We start from the raw sequence: 15737 nt of genomic DNA on the forward strand, positions 1-15737 counted from the left end.
CCAAGTGAATTTTTAGACGCCAAATGAATTGAAATATCACGACCAAGTGTGCAGAAGTGTAATCGTCATGTAATCGTTGCTTCATGACGATAACTATGACTCAACTATGATTGGACGACCAATGAGCAGAAAGCCTAAGTATGCACAATGGCCAAGACGTATTCGTACAAGGTGTGTTGTAAGATCAGCTGATTTCTTTGCCTTACATGTATTTTGTTTTTGCTTTTACTGATTTGACAAACATCCATCAAAACCAAAAACAAAATACATGTAAACTTTGGACGAATTGAGATTTGACATAAAACCCGGAATGCAATATACATGTGGTTGTTGTTGCTGTAATCTAAATTCGCCAGTAACACCACCAAGGCGAATCTATACAAAGGTGTCTTGACAATGTTGTCTGGTGTAAACCGCAAATCGAGCTGTCTCAACTGAAACCACCTTCTATTATTGCATCGTGGTCAAAAAGATGTGTTTGTTATAATTTTGTTTTGTTTTACTGATTGTCAATGTATGTATATGTTGTAATTGTTGTTTTTGTTTGCTAACACCACCTTGTATAAAATCGCCTTGGATGTGGATTAACAAGAAATATCGATACGTCGACAAGTGGTCGATTAGAATAATGTCGATGCATCTAAGCAAAACATCGATGTTTTTTTGGAATCCCTGACACCGGGCTCAATTCATCTTGCCGTCATTCTCGCAGCAAACTCGATTTTCGGCAACTGACAGGCAGGAAGCGTGGCGGATTTATTTTTCAATAATTTTTCATATTTTCACATTAGTAAAATTCCCATTTGTTATTTATCTACATCAACATTTCATTCGACCATACGGCAAATAAAACAAAAAAATTCAAATACAATTCGATCGACCGAATTGGACGGTAAACAAATTTTTTGTCGTGCAAAATTTTTTGTAAGTCGCAGGACCGAAAGGGAAATTTGTATGAGTTCGGTTGGAAGTGAATTAAGTAATTCTAATTCCCATACATTTTGGCATCTGCCTGGCAAATGCAGGTAAATCGTTTTACGGTGTGTCGTTGGGTCTATCTTGAACTACCTCAAGAGCAGAGTTGAAATAAGGATTAGTGCTGTGAAAATTTTGTCGTGGAGTATCCAAAACTATCGGGAATAAAGGGGCTTCGCGGAGGGTGAAGCACGCCCAAAGGCGTAGTGAAAATCGCCCTTTGCAAAACGAGCAAACGGTGATTTTTAGTGAAGGATTTACGCCCAGGGCTTAAGCATCAACATATACAAGCGTCAGTTGTTATTGTACCAGCAGCCGCAGCTGGAAAAACAACGCCGGAAAAACCATCACAAATATCACCAGTTACACAAAAACCATTGCCTAAAATTGCTCCAACTCGTCAAATCCCACAGAAGTTCCGGCCCCGTAAGAAGCCGGAAGGTGAGCCAAGGAGGAAAAAAATGGAAAAGAAGTCACATAAAGCAACACGTAATGGCAATATAATAGTAGCTGGTGCCAGTTCCGGCATCTCAACCGGTGGCAGCGCAGTTGCACCCGTCACGACGCTTTCCATACCCACCCGCACAACTGGCCATAAGCAGCACACGCCCAGCGGTAGCGTAGTAGCCGCAACTGGCGCTGCTGGCGGTGGTGGTGTCAGTAGTAGTGGGAAACACCGCAGCAGCAACTCGGGTCATCACTATCACAGTCATCACACACACATTACTAGTCATCCCCAACACCACCAGCACACCACACACACCAGCACAGCGAATCAAACGCAGGAAGCAACGCAAGTGCAGCATTCGACGCTACATGCCCCGAATCCCGCGATATTGCTAGCAGTCGGCAAAGCGGCTAACGAAGCCAGCCGGGGCACGAAAGTTACGGGTACACAAGTCACCAACGCTATGGAACATATAGCGACAGCGCTAACAACAGTCAGTCCCAAGTTGGCAACGACGGCGGCGATGCGCAACAAAAACGAAGGTAAGCTTACTTGACACAGTGTTTAACGTTTGATCGAATGTAAATAAGTCGTAAGTGAGAAAAGCCAGTTAGCGTGTGTAGAAAAAAAAAATAATACGTACATAGATGATAAAAAAATAAGGCATTTGCTTATCGGGCATTTATATAGATGATGTATGTGCGCTGTGTGTTTTGTGTTGTACAAACATAAATAAAACTGGTAAAAGTAACGACCTTTGTTAAGGTTGCTGTCCGCGTTTGCTAAAATACGTTAGAGAGCATGTGGGTGAAGGGGAGATGGTGGCGCAAGTTTTTTTAATCACAATTGGGCACTTGTGATAACCACATTTTCGTTTTTTGATGTATTAATGGGCTTTCTGCTTGTGAAGTTCCCTCGCTATCTGGCTTCTTCACACTACAAATGCATATCATCGTTAAAAGTACAAAACCGCGTATCGTCATTCTGCAAAACCGCGTAACTGACTTTGGCTGCCAAAAATTGGATTTGCTCACACAAGCTCTTGGCTCAATCCCTATCCATTCGTCCTGAAATATACTAGCCAGAAATGCGATTGCTTTATAAAAAAGAGAACCATTTTGAAATATGAGTGTTTGTACGCTCTAGAAAATAATTTTTACAACTTCACATACACGGATTTGCATTTTTCTGATATGCAGTTTTGCACTTTAAACGACGATATGCATTTACATCAATATGTATTTAGTTAAATAAGCTTAGAATTGCCTATTATCACATGTATTAGTAAAAAACTATATATATATTTTTAAAATCTGTTTTTTTAGTACAATCTATCAACCAAAATCAAAAAAAAATATAAATTTCATAGAAAATATCATTTTATAAATAAACTTCTTTAAACATATTTTATTTTTTATGAATAAGGCCATATTTCTTTAATAAATCTATTATTAGCATTATACTTAAACAATCAAGCCACAAATACATATGTAAATGTTATGTATGACACGTTTACTTTGCTCACCCGTGCATTTCTACTATCATTAAAATCATTAATTTATCTACTTTCATATGTACATACAAACATATCGTCGTTTAAAGTACAAAACCGCGTATCGTCATTCTGCAAAACCGCGTAACAGACGTTGGCTGCCAAAAAATGGGATTTGCTCACACAAGCTCTTGGCTAAATCCTTATCCATTCGTCCTGAAATATACTAGCCAGAAATGCGATTGCTTTATAAAAAAGAGAACCATTTTGAAATATGAGTGTTGTTACTCTCTAGAGAATAATTTATGCTACCTCACATACGCGGTTTTGCATTCAAACATATGCTCATACATAATATTTGCTAAATCGTGGCTACTCATTAAACCATTATTTATTATGTATTAGTAATGTGATGTGGAATTTACATAGCTAAGTACGTACATACATATACATACATATGTATAGCACTTCACCTTTGTTTATATTTATTGTTATCAATCAATAATTTCTAAGTTCATATATCTTTAGTATATCTATACATGCACATACTTAGATACATATGTATGTGCCTTCATACGTACGTACGTCACAAATGTAAATTATTAAAGCTTTTTATTAATCATTTAATTTTTTTTTTATTTGTAGAGGCTATCAACGACTTACGTCAACGCATTCCCGAAATCGAAAATATTTTCGATGTACACAGCCGTATCGGCAATGGCACCTTCAGTACGGTGCTGCTGGGAACTTTGAAGAAGGAACGCGGTTTGCCGGAGCATATGCGACGTAAATTCGCAATAAAACATCACATACCCACCAGTCATCCGGATAGGATAATGAAGGAGCTGCAGTGCATGGCGAAAATTGGGTAAGTGACAGTGTTGGTGAAAATTTGGAATATTTAGTTTATTACGATACGTAAGATGGTCTATAAGGAATGTGTAGCAGCTCCTTAAATTGTCAGAATTTTAATTTGAAGACCTTCCTAGGCCGCCTAAAATGTTCAATATCGTTGGAAAGTCGTTTCTCCTTTTAAAACGGACTCGTGCAACTTTACCTTCTTAAAATAGTATTTATATTAAAAAAAAAAAACTATTCCTGTCTATGTTTATCGAAATTAGCGTCACTCGACTTTTTATTTTAGGCTCGTAATCATTTTTCTACAAATCGTTACTTTAACATCGAAAGGTCCTTTCGCATATCGTCGCTGAAATACAAAAAGCCGTAACTAAGTAAACATCCAAAATTCCTTTTTGATTGATTAGGATGAATTTCATCGAATTATAAATTCCCACATCGTTTTAGCAATTATAAATTTTAGTCAGTTTCGGTTTTTTACATTTCAGCGACTATGCGTTAAGCATTTTTATATTAAGGTAACGATATTTATGTATATTTTGTGACTCAATATAATCATTAGCTATAGAAGCTACAGTAGTGTGCACTGAAACAGGGTCAATAAATTCATAAAGTTTAAAAAAAAATATAAACGCTTATCCTTGCATCGGCTTTGCAATATACAAAAAACTTAGTTTTTCAAAACTTTAAAAGTGGTGAGAAATGAATAAGGCTCTAAAAATTTGAAAAAGCTGAATGCTGCGAAAAAATAAATTCGCTTCGAATAACTTAAAGCTTTTTGGAACTCTTCTATGTAATTAGCGACTTTTTCCATATTTTTTAGGAATTATATGAGAAACGTACGCCACTATTTTACTAAATTTGTAGATTTCCTTCTTGGGGATAAAGCGTATTGCAAAAAGTGTAATAATATGTATATGTAGATAATTTCAGTAGCCCGTTCATTTCTTTTCTCTCTCAATTTTTGTATGTTGTCGCACAAAAGGGAAATAATTCCTTTTTTTTCTACCAATGTATGGGCCTTTTGGAGGAGTTCTCCTAAATCTACTACTTTAGGTTATAAAGAAATTATATAAACGTGGTAAAATCATACTTCTTTAAATAATTCATGTAAGATTCATATCAAACCCATATGTTTTATTCCAACTTAAAAAGAATATTGCAATTCGCTTGCAAACTTATACATTCGCTTCAATTGTAAATAGGAAAAGCCCTACTAGAAGGCATGCAGAGTCTCAAAAACTTTGAAATTCTTAAAAACTGCATACAGGCATTGCTTTATTGCCTGGCGCTGTATATGTTGAGAATATAGATGGCACTTCTTTAATTTATGAGCCTACAGAGTCAGCATCCAAAGAAATATATCTAAAAATAACCACATCTTTGTTGTGTACTTCCACAGAATTTTATCTGATGGCTAATTTCGCAAATTCTACACAAAATGTTAGTCATATTTTCCATACATAATTATTTTAAATACATTTGAATGCTTCTATCAAGAAAATTAGAGCACGACCATCAAAAGCATTCGTACCATTGTCAAGAGAAATACGCTTCTAATTCTTTCTTTTTGTTTTTGCAACAAAAATAAAACTTGTAAAATATTGCCACTCACGCGCCCAAGCGCTGACGTCGTCAACAGCACATTAAATTATGGTGGGGGCTTATGACGTACATACATGTATTTCAGCAAAAATTAAAAATTCCTTTGCAAAGATTTTCGTATCGAAATAAATCCACTGCTAAAGTGCACGCACATGGCATATGGTATGTACATTTTGTATGTAAATATGTGTACCAGTTAGCAGGTATACATACATATATATCGTTACCTTAATATAGAAAGGCCCTAACTCATATAGTCGCTGAAATGCAAAAAGCCGTAACTGACTAAAATTTTTAATTGCTTAAAATGATGTGGGGACTTATAATTCGATGAAATACATCATAATCAATCAAAACAGGAATTTTAAATTTTAACTTAGTTACGGCTTTTTATATTTCAGCGACGATGTGAGATAGGACCTTTCTATATTAAGGTAACGATATGTAGTAGGTTTGTACACTGCCTCTACTTGATCGGGTGAAAAGGCCATTACTCGTATAGTTGACTGCCGAGCACTTCCTTTGCCTTTAGTGTATTTGTGGTACGCCTACGGATTCATTGCTGGCACGAAAATTTCGCAATTGTAGGCGCTGAGTATCTACATACATATGTATATAGGACAGTCAATCAATAAAGTTTAGGTACATCGATTTTTTTGCAATACGGGCAACTCTTTTCTAGTTATTTTATTTATCGCAACTTTTTTATAATTCTACAACATAAATCCCTAAAATCAGAGCTCCAAACCTTAGGCAAAATTAAAGTAAATTCTGCGAATTTTCATTAAAATATAGCACTTTTTAATTACACTCTTTTGAAAAAAGTTGAGTATGCAGTTGATTTTGTAGCCCATGCAATTTTAGTGCAATAATGTACATACAAGTCTGAGGTAGCTAGGACTTACCAATGATTTTTGACACATTTTTTTTGTTAAAGGAGTCGCTCATTTTCTCTACATAAAAAATTTTCGATTTTATTATTATATGGAGAAAATGAACACATTCAACAAAAAAAAAATTGCAAAAAATCATTGGTAAGCCCTAGCTACCTCAGACTTGTACATACATTATTGCCCTAAAATTGAATGGGCTTGAATAGTGCATACTCAGTTTTTTTTTTTAAGAGTGTAATTAAAAAGTGTAATATTTTGATGGAAATTGGCAGAATTTTCTTTAATTTGGTACAAGGTTTGGAGCTATAATTTTTATGGCCTTGGTCATAGAATCAACCATATTTTTATAAAAAAAATTGGGAAAAATAATATAATTAAAAGAGCAACAACCAACAGTTGCCCGTATTGCATAAAAATCGATGTACCTAAACTTAATTGATGGACTGTATGTACGTGCATGCTTCTGCGAATGTGCGTAGATTAACATCTGCTTACAAATGTACCCACTGAGTATACTGTGCATTCGTACTGGGTCTGGGGCTGTAACCACTGGTGGCGGCCGGCTTTCAGCAGCACTCATTCAATGCGAATTAACGTCAACATCAAACTATTTTCTAAATGCGCATGTTAAAAGAGCAACAGCCAACCTTTCCACCCCGTTGCGTCGTCCACGAGCACGTGCACACACCGCCCACCGCAATTAGAGCCGAATTGAGGGTGATTGTGTTTGTGCTGTTGCTGCCCTGTAGGATCTCGGAATAGACGGCAGGAGATTGTAAGTAGTCCAAAGTTTAGTCCAAGCACATGTAAAATTCTATTTACATTTAACATTGAATGCCCTAGGCTCGGTTGTTGTTGTTGTTGTAGCAGCAGTGCTCAACCCCCCAGATTTGTCATGTGTCGTCGTCTTCATCCTCCGACTCTGTGAGCCTGAGGCCGAGAAAGCGGGCTGCGTCCAATTGTCTGCTTCAGCATTACATTGTAACCAATTTTAGATAACAAAATAAAATAAAATAAAATAAAAAATTAAACTTGCCCCAGCTGCGATGCGAACCGGGGTTCTCTGATTTTTTAAGCGGATGCTCTCTCTACATGCCAGCGTCGTACATATAACTTCGTTGACTAAATGCCTACATATCAGTAAATGGTTAATTTTACCCATTGTCCGCTTTTGCATGACATTGTAACCAGTTTTAGATCAAAACTCATACTTTATGCATTTTTTGCACAATTCACCTGTTTTTCATTACATTTATTTAAATTTTTGGACTATCTTTGGTCTAGATACAAAGCTCCTAGACCTAAGATTGTATTTTTCGGGTAATTGCACCAATTTTTCCTTCAAGGTGGTGACTACACGGTCAATCGATCGCCACTGACGTACGAGCACTTGAGCACAATTAACATTGCAGACGTTGCTGCTGGCTTCGTCGTTGTCGGCTCGTAAGCACTTTGCGTAAATATCAACATACAATTGCCGTCTGGTTTGTGCCTGTATCGGTATCTGTATTGTGGTCGGTGTAACCTTCACCTTCGCTCCGCCGTTGAAGGCAATTGTACGCCAGCAAAGTGGCAGTTGTTGCTGTTCCTGCTGTAATATACTTCCAGATCAATATAGCGTCTCATTACCATGTCTGGCTCTTCCCTCTCGTCTTTCGCATGGCCGGCTGGTTGGGGTAGTGCTTAACGCGCGCGGTGTGTGCGTGGCAAAGCGTGCACTATCGCTCATTGCATGTACATATACTAGTTGATTAGATTCCACTTTGCTTTGTGACTATTTTGTTGCCTCTGTTTTATTCTTTCCTCTTTTTGTCGCTTTATTCATCTTTGATAGCTGCTTCTAAAAGTGGACGGAACGTCACAGCGTATCGACGACGTATGTACGTCACAAGCAAATTTATTTATATTCCGCTTTCAGTGCGACGTGATGAAAGGTTGGCTGTCGGTCTGACTTTCTGCCTACCTAGGGGTGGTAGGTCGGCAGCCAAAGTGTGCCGTTAACCATCAGACTGCACAGCGTCTAAGGTGCGCTAGTGAGTGGCGTGTTTTACGCTTTCAAATGTCAACAATTCATTTCAGATCTCATTTTTAAGCGGCTACACACTTGTTCCAAGTGCAATGATGGGCGGAATGGGGCGACCCCAACTGCTAAACAACTCACCCACAGCTGCATATCACACGGCAGGCGCTTATACTTACATACGTGAATAAAGTTCAAGATTGCTTTATTTATTTTTTATATTTACATACATACATATGAAAGATGTATGTGGAGCTGTTACATACATATGTTCATACATGCATCCCTACAACGTCAGTGAGGCGCATGTTTTTGAATGAGGCGCTTGGGCGGGTGCGGGAACGGCATGACGTCCGCTGACGCTTCCTCTATGAGCTGCCAGTCACTCGCTCAGGCTTCGTTGTGTTGCTTTTTTTGTTGGGTTTAATTTTATTCAACGAATTTTTATTTACGTAAATAACAGCGCGAACACTTTCTCGTCTTTCTGTCGATGATAATTGCCAATATAAATTTTTTGAGCTTTTCAGTGAATTGAATTTTTTGTTGTAAATTATTTCGCTTGACGCACTTTGCTGTTAATATTTAATCAATCCATTTTCTATGGCGGGTTTAACGATTTGTGGTTCAAGGAGAAAAATTGTTTTTTTTTTAGTAAATAAATTTGAAATGTATGAGAAAAAATTAATAGTTTTAATAAAATTTATGAAAAAACTAATAGTTTTAATGTTGTTTTTAAAACAAAACTTTTTCAAATAGGTACCTTTATTTCTGCACGTCTTTTAATTCACTAGGAATGTTTTATCTTTTTTTATGTTTCTCTTATTATTGTTGTAGCCACCGAAATAAATTTTCTTAATTTTCTCACTCAGTGAAAGCAATTTTAGGATAGCTTCATAGAACAGAAGCTGACCAGCTGGGTCACTCCTGGAAATACAGCAGCCACATTCAGACCATCTTTTGGGCAAAATGGTGGGTGCGGATTTCTATTCTATCGTTTTTCCGCAATTTTTTTATAAACTATGCTTCATACTACATCAAAAAACATTAAAAATATAATTTCTAAACTTTTTGCGAAACTCGGGAAAATTCAATAAATATTCATGCAAATTTTCAACTTTTTAACCAGATTTTTTAGAATTCCTTTGAGTATGCAGATTTGTAGCGCAATACATTTTATTGCAATAAAGTGGAAATTTGAAGTATCTAGGACTTACCGTGGATTTTTGACAATTTTTTCAGGCAGTCTCTTCCTTTAAAAATAAATGTTCGAAAATACTGTGTGTGGAAAAATGCTAAACACCTTCAAAAAAATCTCAAAAATCAAAGCAATTTTCGACTAACTTCAAACTTGCATTTTTTATACTAGAATTTATTATTTTATATTAATTTATTATTATTTTTTTTTGTTTTATTTTTTTTTTTTTTATTTTTTTTTTTTTTGTTGTAGGATGAACCATATTTTTATGAAATTAGCGGAAAATAGGAAAAAAGGAGCAAACCGTTCCTTTGATTTTGGCCACTTTGACAATTCTCAATTTATAGTAAACAACGCATGAAAAATTTTAAAAGCACTGATATTCCTATACTTTCGCTAAAATCCCAGTTTTTTCACATTTTCTTTATTCATTCTTTTTATAAATCATATGTATATTTATTAAATTTTAAACAATTAAAACTTGTTTCATATCCAAAATTTGACGGTGTCAAGCCCATTTTTCAAAAATTTGTCATAAATCTATTTATTGCTAAAGAATTATTGCAAACATCAATTTTAAATGAACTAGTAGTTACTGATTTATGGAAGGTATCGTACTTTTCTAAATTACCGTTATATGGGATGTGGGCATGGTTATTGTCCGATTTCAAAAATTTTCAGCCGTCTGGTTTGTTTTGGCAAGACCAACCACTGCGCCAACTGGTTACAGAGATATACATATGTAATTAGAAGCTAATAAGCTTCAGTAGTTACTAAAATATCGGAGTTTTCGTATATCCGCGGTAGGCGTGGTTATTGTGCGATTTTGCCCATTTTCTATCGTATATACAGACGGACGGACGGATGGATTTATTTTTTTTTTTTCATTTTCGTAATTTTCTCCATCTAGATTTTTGAAATAAAGCACTGTGCTGCAGTAGTGAGCCAGTCTTAAGTTCAGTTACTTAGAACTCTTACAGGGCCGAAAACCGAATACTCAAAAGATCCATTCCAATAATAAATTGGAAAGTCTATATCTATACCAGCGCTACATGTGCATATGTACATACATATAGACGGCAGGTTTATCAATTTCTTGAGAATACAGTTCTGCCTGCCTATCACATTTCATCACTCACTTTTTCCCCTTTTTCTTTTCAGCGGCACCGACAATGTCGTCGGCATCAACTGCTGCATACGCTACAACGAATCGGTGGCCTTCATCATGCCGTACATGCAACACGATCGTTTTCACGACTTCTTCAACAAAATGGAGCTGTCCGAGTTGCAGCACTACATGCGGAATTTGCTGATCGCCCTGCGGCACGTCCACAAATTCAATGTCATTCACCGCGACGTGAAGCCTAGCAACTTTTTGTACAACCGACGCAAGCGCCAATTCCTGCTGGTGGACTTCGGCCTGGCGCAACAGGTGCCCACATCTCATGTGTCGAACACGCTGGAAGGGGGCTGTGAACAGCCGCTCTCATTGGCAATGGGCTCGGAAGGCAAGCGTCCGCGCGACGGCGAAGACTCGGCGTCCAACAGAACGGCCGATTCGAATGGCAGCGTGGCGGCTGGTGACGCTTATGGCGGCTCAAAGCGTCCGCGTTGCACCGGGCCACATGGCGATCAAGAATTTACCGCAAATGCGACGCCCAATGCGCGTGTCGCCAACAGCTGCATAGTTGGCGGTTCGCCATTCAAGATGCCACTGAAGCAATTGAACGAGATCACTGCGACGGGCGGCAACAAGACTAGCGCTTTGGGCGCGGTTTCCAACCTAGCAATGGGAAGCGGCACGAACGCGACCAACCACAACAACAACGCCGGCGATAATGGCATTTGCGAGGCGCAGCTAGGACGGCAGGTAAAGTCCGCCATACTCGGAAGCTCGGCAAGCACCCGCCTGCAGCAGAAATTGCGTCAAAGCGGAGGCGGCATGCGCAGTCCCAACAGTGCCGCACAGGATGCTGCAGCCACCGGCTCGAATGCCGGCGCAGCACAGTGCATGGAGAGCTGCTTGGCCAACAAATACAACACCAATCGCAATATGAGCGTCACCAACGGCCCGAAGTGCGTGTGCTATGGCAATCCGCAGGTCTGCAACATCTGCCTCGTCAAAAAAGAGATGCACGCATCACGCGCCGGCACGCCCGGCTATCGGCCGCCTGAAGTGCTACTGAAGTATGCCGATCAGACCACTGCGGTTGACATTTGGGCTGCGGGCGTCATATTCCTCTCCATACTGTCATCGGTGTACCCGTTTTTCAAGGCGCCGAACGACTTTGTGGCGCTTGCTGAGATGGTCACCATATTCGGCGACAAGACCATACGTAAGACCGCCTTCATACTCGACCGCTTGGTGACGCTGAGCCAAAAGACGCGGCCGCTGGACCTACGCAAGCTGTGTGTGCGCTTTCGAAATCGCGTGAAATTCAGCTCACCAGAGCTGCTGAAGAAGTATCAGCGGCCGGATGGTACCTGTGAAGTGTGTCGCAACTGTGATCAATTCTACTTCAACTGCTTGTGCACGGAAACCAACTACAACACCGAACCGCTGGACGGCGATGACCCTTTCCCCGCAAGCGCCTACGATTTGCTGTACAAACTGCTCGAAGTGAATCCACATCAACGCATCACCGCTGATGAGGCGCTCAAACATCCCTTCTTCAGTGAAATGGCCACCACCAGCAGCAGCCAGAGTTCAAGTGTTACTAGTAACATCAATAATAATAATAATAATAATGTAAATAGAACGGCTATCTCCATAGAGAGCACACAGAAGAAGGGTGCACGTGATAAAGTAGAACCTTGAAGTTTGCGCAAATGACGTGGCAAATGTGGGGGGAAGGGGAGAGAGAAACCTAAAGAAACTGCAAGTTAGACAGCCCTCCAAAATGTTCGTTAATTGTCTGCGAGTTGCAAATTGTTGAGATTGTTTGTGGACCTCAGTCATACGTAGTAAATCATGAATACCGGTCAGCGCAGTATAGGCGCGCATGTGCCTGTGTTTGTGCAGTTACCGGACCCCAAATCGCCTTGTTAAATTGTACGACGATCATTTCGTATTCTGATGTATTTATTATGATTAGAAACTAATAGCAATCGTTTTGGCCCAGTCTAAATCGAAGGATGATGTCTGTAAAAATTTTACAAATGCGTTTGGAAATATTGTGAATCATAGCGTAGTAGTGTTTTTATGTAATATACTAGTATAAAATATATTTTTCAAAATCATGCAAAAATGCGATGATTACTAAGAAGAGAGCAAAGGGACCCAGTGACCGAACTCCTTAGCCGGCAGCTAGCCACTACGGAAAGTGGCATCATTTCGAAAAGTACCCAGTTAAATTGTAAATTACACGCTTTATTTGATGATTATGCTTTCATTTGTTTTTTTTTTCTTTTTTGTTGAAAATTTGCGCTTACACATAATTTTTAGTTACTTATAATTTATTTAGTATTATTACAGCAAATAAAAGGGTAAACGTTACAAATATGTATTTAGATTTTCTTTTTATGATTTTTTTTACAGTTTACTGTGCAATATTAAAACAAAATTATTAGATTAGAAATGTATATTTGTGTGTAATTTTGTGTATGTCGTGTGATTTAGAATTGATAATTTAATATAGAACGTACTAATTGAAATTAAAATTATTTGTTGAACTACAAAAACTTAGAGGTTTTGTTTCATAGTTCGTAGCATATGTATTTTTGTTATATTTTGCTTTATTAGACGGCATCGATACGCATCTGTACTATATATGTACATATGTACATACATTCGTCGTTTAAAGTACAATGCCGCATATCAAGATAAGCAAAACCTCGTATGGGAGGCTACCCAAATTTTACCTGGAGAGAGCAAAAAATGTCTTATTTCACAACGGTACTCTCTTTAACTCCAATTATCTCTACTTTAAATCTCTAAATATCGATATTTTGATACGAATGGATAAGGCTTGATGCCAGGAGTTTCCGGTGAGAAAATTTAATTTTTGGCACAAATGTCTGCTACGAGGTTTTGCAGATCCACGGATACGCGGGTTTGCGCTTTAAAGGACGATATGCTTCTGAGTAGAGATAGTATTTTGAAACCTATATTTAGCTTTCATTTTTAAACTATTATTGATGGAAATATCCAACATACGCATCCATGGATAAATGCCGAATTGGAACATAGTTGTGCAAATAAGGCATCCCTATCAATTACAGTTTGGAAATAAAAGAGACTGATGCCTTGGCTTGACAGGGCCAATAATAATCCTGGCTAATAAAAACCCTCTGTAGGAACTGCCACCAACATTAACATACCTGGAGCTGAAGACAACCATCATTGAATCTAAATCACCAATATTTATCGGCACCTTGTGATGTAGAAGCAACTAAAGACGGCGTGAGCTGAATATCCTCTGCTATCGAAACAGTTCCTCTTGGAGCACCACCTCCCCCAAATGATGCTCTTTTTCCTTCTTTTATTAGCGCACCTTAGCTGAGATTCTATTCCTAGTACTTTGCGTAGAAATACTTTGGCCTACATATTAAACATTTACATTTTTCAACCAATTATTACCAAGTGCGATTATTCTCGCGTTGCTTGAAAAAAGGTTAAAGTAATATTCCGGCAATTTTAAATCTAACGCACGTTTTTATTAACAGTTTTTACATTTTACAAATGAAATGATACATATTTTGTTAGTATCATTCCTTAGTCCCAAAAAGGAGTATTTCCATTTCCTCCACCTATGATTGCATTTTCTCAACTTTTCGCTTAGTTTTAGGCACTTTATCTTCCTCCAATTTTTCATCGACCCGTATGCGTTTTCCCTTTTTGACCTGCTCTTTTGTGGGTTGTGTTTCCATTACCCGTTTTTTTGGAGCTTTGTAGCTACCCTGTCCGGCAGCACGTTCAGCTTCCTCCACCGTGTATGGCTCCAATTCTAACGCCTTCATACGACGTTTGTGCACTTTGGTGCGAAAATGTGCTTGCATTGCATGATCGTCGATGAAGTATTTGGCACAGTGTACACAGTAGAATTGCGCGAATCCAGGCTGATCGAGATCCACCGGTTGATTGATGAGCTCTGCTGATTGTGTACGCAAATCGTCGTCAATTTGGTCGAGATCACGTCGCCGACTGCGCACACGCCAACGGCGACGTAGGTGCGTGTCACCGGAGTGCATTTTCTTGCGCTTCTGTACCATACCCATTTTGATGCAGCTCTTTTGAAGATTACAGTTGCACGGAACTAATTTGAAATGCGAAGTGTGGAAGCTAAATTGGAGGTAAAATTTCTAATTAGTTTAAAGCTTTTTATTTAATTGAAAAAAATGAGAAATTACCAAACTGCTATTTTGGACGACCACGAGTTTCTGTTTTTATACTGCGTACGCTTTCCCACACAAACAACAAAAACAAAATGATTTTGACATTTTCTTCCACATGATGTACGCAATAGAAAACGAAGAGAAGAGAAGGTGTATAAACTCTGAATGGCAACTTTTTCCAGCCAACAACTGGCGAAGTGTATTTCATCAAACCAAGTTTTTTTCATCACTATAGTTGCGTTCCAGATGCTTCACGATATTCACGATTTGCAGGAACAGCTGTTTTCTCCATTAATAAACCTTATGGGAGGTGGTCACCTGGAACGACTACCTGTAAAAACCTGCAAATCGTGAAGCATCTGGAACGCAACTTATTTAACCAGTACACCTACATATTTTATAAACCTTCAATTTCAAATAAAAAATTTCCCTACAAAAATTATTTGATTATGTATTATACACTCTTATAAAGTTTATTTGAAACACACATTTTCTTTTAAAATACCTTTATTTTAACAGCCCTATTTGCGTGCAATGACAAAACTCTCTGCTATAACTATTGTCATGCTTATAATCAATTGTCACGTTTAGGTGTACAGAGGGCAATTTGAAAGCTCTAACGCTGACAATTGCTATTATTTTTGTGGTGACCTATTGAGTACGTGACAACGCTAAAACACATGTTAATATTTTAAATTTTATTAATTTTGCCGAAAAAAGTTACAAATTTGTATTAATATGGTCACATATCAATATTATCTCAATCAAAGCTCGTTTTTTAATCACCCCGTTTACACAGGCAAATCTCAGATTATTCGCCGTCAAATTTGTTGTGCTTGTTATTCTCACATCTCAAGGAAAATTTATGTTTCTTCTCTGTGCCACCGTGATCACGTTTTTCTGCTATAATAAGCAAT

General features: G+C 38.1%; 2 protein-coding genes across 2 annotated transcripts; one reads left to right on the plus strand and one right to left on the minus strand.

Annotated features, from left to right (window-relative positions):
- Positions 1-337: 337 nt before the first annotated feature.
- On the plus strand, positions 338-13891 carry LOC118752414 (cell division cycle 7-related protein kinase-like). Its single transcript, XM_036487308.1, has 3 exons — positions 338-1965; positions 3561-3783; positions 10648-13891. The coding sequence occupies exons 1-3, from the start codon at positions 1437-1439 to the stop codon at positions 12302-12304; spliced, it is 2409 nt and encodes an 802-aa protein (XP_036343201.1). The 5' UTR covers positions 338-1436; the 3' UTR covers positions 12305-13891.
- Positions 13892-14120: 229 nt separating this feature from the next.
- LOC118752415 (zinc finger protein 593 homolog) lies at positions 14121-14947 on the minus strand. The gene is made up of 2 exons (XM_036487309.1): positions 14836-14947; positions 14121-14767 (listed from the first exon to the last, which is right to left on the minus strand). Exon 2 carries the CDS (start codon positions 14701-14703, stop codon positions 14236-14238), a length of 468 nt encoding a protein of 155 aa, XP_036343202.1. The 5' UTR covers positions 14704-14767; positions 14836-14947; the 3' UTR covers positions 14121-14235.
- Positions 14948-15737: the final 790 nt, after the last annotated feature.

Source organism: Rhagoletis pomonella, unplaced genomic scaffold, assembly GCF_013731165.1.
Source record: "Rhagoletis pomonella isolate Grant_MI unplaced genomic scaffold, Rhpom_1.0 Rhpom_scaffold_01483, whole genome shotgun sequence".
In the NCBI taxonomy this organism is placed as follows: Eukaryota; Metazoa; Arthropoda; class Insecta; order Diptera; family Tephritidae; genus Rhagoletis; species Rhagoletis pomonella.

Bases quoted from the DNA above. Each gene is read 5' to 3' on its own strand.
- LOC118752414 (XM_036487308.1), top strand. From the start codon at position 1,437: ATGGAAAAGAAGTCACATAAAGCAACACGTAATGGCAATATAATAGTA. The intron at 1,966-3,560 runs GTAAGCTTACTT...TTTTATTTGTAG, and splicing joins GATGCGCAACAAAAACGAAG to AGGCTATCAACGACTTACGT. The intron at 3,784-10,647 runs GTAAGTGACAGT...TTTTCTTTTCAG, and splicing joins CAGTGCATGGCGAAAATTGG to CGGCACCGACAATGTCGTCG.
- LOC118752415 (XM_036487309.1), bottom strand. From the start codon at position 14,703: ATGGGTATGGTACAGAAGCGCAAGAAAATGCACTCCGGTGACACGCAC.